This window comes from Carcharodon carcharias, chromosome 1 (assembly GCF_017639515.1).
Source record: "Carcharodon carcharias isolate sCarCar2 chromosome 1, sCarCar2.pri, whole genome shotgun sequence".
In the NCBI taxonomy this organism is placed as follows: domain Eukaryota; kingdom Metazoa; phylum Chordata; class Chondrichthyes; order Lamniformes; family Lamnidae; genus Carcharodon; species Carcharodon carcharias.
In genome coordinates, this window is record NC_054467.1 from 247,577,684 (window position 1) to 247,585,099 (window position 7,416).

Here is a 7,416-nt window from a genome sequence, read left to right on the forward strand (position 1 = left end):
CAGAAACATGATAGAGTCCCCCTTGTCCTCACTTATCACCCCACCAGCCTCCGCATTCAAAGGATCATCCTCCGCCATTTCCGCCAACTCCAGCATGATGCCACCACCAAACACATTTTCCCTTCACCCCCCCTATTGGCATTCCATAGGGATCGCTCCCTCCGGGAAACCCTGGTCCACTCCTCCATCATCCCCTACTCCTCAACCCCCTCCTATGGCACCACCCCATGCCCACACAAAAGATGCAACACCTGCCCCTTCACTTCCTCTCTCCTCACCATCCATTGGGCCCAAACACTCCTTTCAAGTGAAGCAACATTTCACTTGCATTTCCCCCAACTTAGTCTACTGCATTCGTTGCTCCCAATGTGGTTTCCTCTACACTGGAGGGACCAAACGTAAACTGAGCGACCGCTTTGCAGATCACCTGCGGTCTGTCCACAAGAATGACCCAAACCTCGCTGTCGCTTGCCATTTTAACACTCCACCCTGCTCTCTTGCCCACATGTCTGTCCTTGGTTTACTGTATTGTTCCAGTGACGCCCAACGCAAACTGGAGGAACAACACCTCATCTTCCGACTAGGCACTTTACAGCCTTCCGGACTGAATATTGAATTCAACAACTTTAGGTCTTGAGCTCCCTCCTCCATCCCCACCCCCTTGCTGTTTCCCCCTTCCTTTTGTTTTTTTCCAATAAATTATATAGATTTTTCTTTTCCCACCTATTTCCATTATTTTTAAATATTTTTAAATCTTTTATGCTCTCCCCACCCCAACTAGAGCTATAAATTGAGTGCCCTACCATCCATTCTTAATTAGCACATTCGTTTAGATAATATCACCAACTTTAACATCTGTGTGTTCTTTTGTTCTGTTGTTGGTGACATCTTTTGATGATCTGCTCCTATCACTGCTTGTTTGTCCCTACAACCACACCAACCCCCTCCACTTCTCTCTCTCTCTCTCTCTCTCCCCCACCCCACACACCTTAAACCAGCTTATATTTCAACTATTTCTTGGACTTGAACTCAAGTTCTGTCGAAGGGTCAAGAGGACTCGAAACGTCAACTCTTTTCTTCTCCGCCGATGCTGCCAGACCTGCTGAGCTTTTCCAGGTAATTCTGTTTTTGTTTAAGAAAACAGTAGGACTGCTTCAAACTTTCTATCTGATTTTGTACAACTTGCATTCATAAACTTCAATTAATGTTACTTAAAACCCAATTCCTTCTAAGGCCATGGTACACTTTTCGACCTTAACACATCGTATCTGAACAAATATTCCTTCATAGACTGTACAGAGACATACAATTATTAAGCGACTATAACAAGCTTACAGCGAAAAGTTTCAAGTTAAACCCAGTCTTTCTAATATATTTATTGATTCATCACTAGTTCATTAATTGTAACTCAATTAAGGCTCACTACTTGCTCAATCATTATTTCTGACTGGTGACTATCTTAATAGAGTAGTTTTGATTAATACAGTTGTTTGTACAGAATGCAGAATTCAAAATGTCTTCTTTAGCCCTATGTTAGAATCAAAATGGCTTCCTTGGCCTTGCCAATTTGTTACAGTGGATACAAAATGAGAGTGGTCTAAAAATGGTCAAGTTAAACTAAAATCTGATGACTACTTACATCCACAAGGAATGTGAAATGTTCCTAATAATTTAGGGAGAGTTGTTTCGAATATTGACAGATTCCACCTCTCAGCCATTATTGAAATGTGAAAGTTTTTTTCAGCTCACTGTCAACTTTTTCATATTCATTCAGTTCCTCCTCTATAGTTTTAGCTGCTTCACGTATGTTTTTGGCAATTTCAGTCTTGCTTCCTTTGTAAAGATCCTTTGCATCTGACACCATAGAATAGAAATCCCACACCACGAGGAGCCCTGCCAGAACTCCTGAAGCAGCTTTGAGTGCTCTTAAACTGCTTTTGGTCACTACTGAGGACACCACACTAACAGTACTCAAGCTTTTCATGACAGCCGCAGACGTACCGACAAAAATATTTTGTGGTATGTCTTTCTCACTACCTTTAATCCATGATTCAATTGCCTGGCAAACATTGTTTAAACTGTCTGACATAATTTTGTTCTCTTTTTGATATTCTTCCACAATGCTCTTTACTGTCTTCAGGTTATTTTTTTGTTTAACAGTATCAGAAACACTGGCTGCAATGTTAGTGGCTCCACCAACTACGCCGACCCCACAACCCACCCCAGTGAGGATTAATGAGGCTCCTGCTGTGAAAGGGGCAGCAATTAATCCAGCGATGCTCAGAGCTCCTCCTACAATACCTACAGATGACCCTGTGACATTTGCAATGGTGGCATCTTTGTGAAAACTGTCAATACCATCTGCAATCGTTCGTAGATTTGTGATGTATCCTGTAACCTTCTCTTTATAAACACCGAATTTGATGAGATGCTGCTTAACATTCTCCATGGTCTTCTTTCTCCTGTAAGATTGTAAACACAATATTTTTCTAAGTTATTTTGAGACACCACAAACACTGATGAAGTGGGATAACTGAAATGATTTTATATTTGTTAATGTTAAAACATGCATCAAAAGCTTTAGAATAGACAATATAGTAAATTATAGTGACTCCTTCTGGGCATGATGGTGTCATGAAGCTATTAATGTATATAATGTATTGAATTTGTAAGGTGAAAATGCTTTGCCTGGTGCCTGGTTAAGTCTCTGGGTTGCTGTTGCCTTAATGGAGATTAGTTTGGGAATTTGTGAAAAGTTATGATAGTAGTAATTTGTAGCCATGTGTATATATATTTTAACCTGTGGAAATTAATAAAATGTTTAATTTAGTTTAAAGTAAAACCTCGAGAACTGGTGGTCTCATTCCTGAATTTAGAATCACACCCCAAGCATAACAATTAAAATTATAGGTTATGACAGTTGTTTAAAGTTTCCCTCTGGAATTTTTAAGTAACTCAGCTCTATCAACTGTTTGGTCATAGCAATGGGATCCTTGGCCAAGGACAGTTCCAGAGGTGGCTAGCTCAGCAGTTGTGACAACAAGACCTTTCACAGATATTCATTGCTGAACCAGAAAAGAAGATAAGGTGAACTGGAGGCCAGAAAGATGGTCAAGTCACCATGGGAATTGTGAGGGCCCAAGGCTGGACAGGGAACCAGGGGATTAAGAACTAAAAATATATGCGACAAACCTTGTATCATGGAGAGAGGTTTCTTGGCTGGCTAAGGTTCTCTCCCTTGGAAGTGCCTGAAGTAAAATCTTTGCTTACTTGAAACTCACAAACTTGAGAGCGGTCATTTTTACCACAACCAATGGCGTAGTCAGCAGGATCTTCGCAATGTCAGTCACTGGCATTAAAGTGAACGTTGATAGCAAAGGACTGGTGAACAAGCTCATTTACACCAATTAGATAGGGCGGTCAGTATTGGAGATGGAAAGCCGGTGGGCTGGTTTGAGGATCAGTGCCAGAGTACAGGCCTGTGAGTGGAAAAGCTAAAGTTAGTGTCGTTGCGGTTTGATTCCTTGGGTAAACAAGAAGGGATTATTATAACTCTTCTCAGGGTAAACTATTAGTGAGAAACAGCAGGGTAAAACAGGAAAGACCATTTCCTAAAGAGTCAGATTCACAGTGGGGAGGAGGCGGCATTGTTACATTGTCACTGGACTAGTAATCCAGAGTCCCAGGGTAATGCTCTGGGGACCTGGGTACAAATCCCAATATGGTAGATGGTAGAATTTGAATTCAATAAAAATCTGGAATTAAAAGTCCAATGATGACCATGAAATGATTGTCAATCTGGTTCACTTTAGTCTTTACATAAGGAAGTCTACCTTACCTGGTCTGACTTATGTGTGACTCCAGACCCACAGCAATGTGGTTGACTCTTAAATAGCCTAGCAAGCCACTCAGATGTATCAAACTACCAAAAGGAATGAAATGGATGGAGCAGCATTGACCTAGCTGGCAAACTCAGCCTCACAGGCTAGTCAAACCTAACATAGACATACTCACAGAATCATATGTTACAATGTCCCAGGTACAATTATCACTATCCCAGGTGGGAGGAAGTTGCCCTGGGAGTCCTCGACTTTGACTCTGAGCCCCATGAAGTCCCATGGCATCAGCTCAAATATGAGCAAGGAAACCTCCTGCTGATCACCACATACTGCCCACCCACCCCACCACCACCCAGCATTCAGCTGATCAATCAGTGCTCCTCTATGTTGGCACTGCTGGCAAGGGCGCAGAATGTACTCTGGGTGGGGGACTTCAATGTCCATCACCAAGAATGGCTCGGTGGCACCACTACTGGCCGAGCTGGCCGAGTCCTAAATGATATAACTGCTAGACTGAGTCTGTGTCAGGCGGTGAGGGAACCAACAAGAGGGAAAAACATACTTGATGTCAACCTCACCAACCTGTCTGCTGCACATGCATCTGTCCAAAACAGCATCGGTAGGAGTGACCACCACACAGTCCTTGTGGAGGCAAAGTCCCATCTTCACATTGAGGATACCCTCCATCATGTTGTGTGGCACTACCACCAAGCTAGATGGGATAGACTTTGAACAAATCTAGTAACATAAGGCAGGGCAACCATGAGGCGATCATCAGCAGCAGAATTGTACTCAATCACAATCTATCACCTTATGTCCCGGCATATCCCCCGCTCTACAATTACCATAAAATCGGCTGGTCAACCCTGGTTCAATGAAGAATGCAGGAGGGCATGCCAGGAGCAGCATCAGGCATACTTAAAAATGAGGTGTCAACCTGGTGAAGCTACAACACAGGACTACTTGTGTGCCAAGCAGCATAAGCAGCAAGTGATAGACAGAGCTAAGCAATCCCACAACCAAAGGATCAGATCTAAACTCTGCAGTCCTGCCACATCCAGTCGTGAATGGTGGTGGACAAATAAACAACTCACTGCAGGAGGAGGCTCCACAAATATCCCCATCCTCAATGATGGAGGAGCCCAGCACATCAGTGCAAAAGATAAGGCTGAAGCATTTGCTACAATCTTCAGCCAGAAATGCCGAGTGGATGATCCATCTCGGCCTCCTCCAGAGGCCTTGAGCTTCACAGGTGCCACTCTTTAGCCAATATGATTCACTCCATGTGAATGAAACTGCAGCTTGAGCAGAACTATATTTCATGCTATGGTCGTTCTGGTGGAAGCATGCCTGAGATTGTAACTCTCTTTAGCCTGAGACCATGGATGCCTGATGGGTGCTATAAGCTGCATGTTTAATGGGTATCATTCGTCACCAATAAATTAGCCATTCAGTTGAAAAGAGGTGAGAAGAGCTGTGTTGCATGGCAATGTCTGAGGATTTAGGGATCATGACTACTCCCAGGGGACCGTACAGACAGTTACAGGATGTACTAACAATGATCACAGACAATCTGCACGTTTAGAGTGTGAAAACTTTCCTGACTGACAGAAGCCCCTGGCTGGCTCGTGGCTGCCCCGATAGCTGCAGTTGAACAATTGATGGCCCCATGTGTCCTAAGAAAGCCTGCCATTGGTCCAAAGCCTCTCACTGTCAGGATGGCTCTCATCAGTAGTGGTGAAATAAATGAAGGCTTCAACCCTCATTACAATGTCAGTACAAAGGTGGGTTGCTGATTGTGAAATGACAGACAGGTCACTTTCTGATTCCTGAAAGGATCCTAATGCTTAGACATTGAGGGTCACCATTACCTTCAAACATGCAGCTGAAATGGCATGAACCTAAACTGCCTCAGCCTATGAACCTAATTCCTATCTCCCCATCAATCATTGCATATTGATGTTACTAGTTCCCTGTATAGACAGAGTATACTACAACTCTGGCATTCATTCATCTGAAGGTCCTATAAACTCTTTCCTTAGGATAGTGTCTTCTCCTGGAGAGTACCTGTCCACACTCCCTTCACTGGTCTCAGGGCCTTCAGCATCATTGTGATGCTCATGTTGTTGGTGTGCTCGTTGCTGATGACCATGTCTCTCTACCTCACTGGAGAAGCCACCACCAGAGTGATTCTTCCGTTCTTCTGTTGTTGCAGGCTGTCCTGAAATTGTCTTTCCTGGTTCAAGCCCTTCTTCCAAGTCCCTCACAGATTATCCCCTTACATTCTCGACAGCCAAGCTGACATATATTTAAACAATGGAGCACACAGACCTCTCCTGCAACCTCCTACTCCTCAGTGTTCTCCTCTCCTGTGCTTGCTTTTAACCTACCTGCCTCACTGTGAGGCACCCTGTCGTGATTCCCACCTGCCTGTGCATCCCTGCAGCTACCGTTCAATTGGATAGATTGTGTTAAATTTCAGTCAAGTGATTTGTTAAATAGCTAAAGCATTTCTTCATTGTCCTTAAGCGGAAGGCACGCTGGTTCCCGAGTTTTGGGCTTGCTGGCCTTCTATAATTTCAGAATTGTTCATGGTAACATCGGCTGTTAATCAGAGCAATTGAGGTTAAATGGAGGGCATTGATTGGATGGTTACAGGAGCACACGTAAAGAGACACTTACTGACACAGGGGCACTGTGGGGACAGGAGATATTTATACCTGTAATGTCTCACTCTGTGAATAAATCTATTCCAAATAAAGACTGGCTTCATCTGACTTAACATCACAGTTTCACCAGTTGGTGAACAGGGAGGTGATCCTTCCTGCTCTACACTCCAATATATCCTCATGAGAAAAGGAACACATGCTGTTTAAAATGCTTTGGGGGTGGGAATAAATTCAACAGCCCTTCTCTGAAAATTAAAGATATGGAAAGGATGAAACATGGTGTGGTATAAAATGGGGAAAAGATCGGTCAGTGTGATGGGAACAGTTTGATTACATTGAGGGTAAAAGCTGACAGGGTTGAATGACCTGTTTCTATACTGTAACTGTTACATATTACAGTTTTTGATGAAGCAAAGAAGAATAATTCATTCCTAATTTAGAACAATTCATTCACATGTCTGCTACATAAATGTGTGCATACCTGAACTTCACTGTGTCTGGATCAGTATCTGTTAAAGGAATTAAACAAAAACATTATTAATATGAGTATATTAATGGTGGATACATATAAATATGCATATGAATTCTGCCAGACATAGGTTTTCCTGCATCACAGTATGAGAGCTAGAGTGTCAGTGTATTGGCTATTTTACTAAGAATTGCACAGAAGTTACTGGTCTACATTGCAATTAATTCTACACCAGTCTCCTTCCACTCAAAGTCATATAAACTTATCAACCCTTATGTGTTTATCTAGCTTTCCCTTAAATACATCTATATTATTCACCTCAACTACACCTTCTAGCAGGGAGTTCCACATTCTAACCAATCTCTGTGTAGATAAGGGCTGGATTTAATGTTCACAAAGTGAGTCCCACCCACTGGTTCTCCAGCTGCTTCCATGGGGG

General features: G+C 42.9%; 1 protein-coding gene across 1 annotated transcript in view; it reads right to left on the reverse strand.

The window, feature by feature from the left end:
• Window positions 1–1,348: 1,348 nt before the first annotated feature.
• LOC121275902 overlaps window positions 1,349–7,416 on the reverse strand; it is a 46,537-nt gene continuing 40,469 nt past the window's right edge. Inside the window, 2 exon segments of the mRNA XM_041183717.1 lie at window positions 1,349–2,462; window positions 6,990–7,017. Coding sequence (XP_041039651.1) covers window positions 1,718–2,462; window positions 6,990–7,017 — 773 coding nt within the window. The 3' untranslated portion in view covers window positions 1,349–1,717.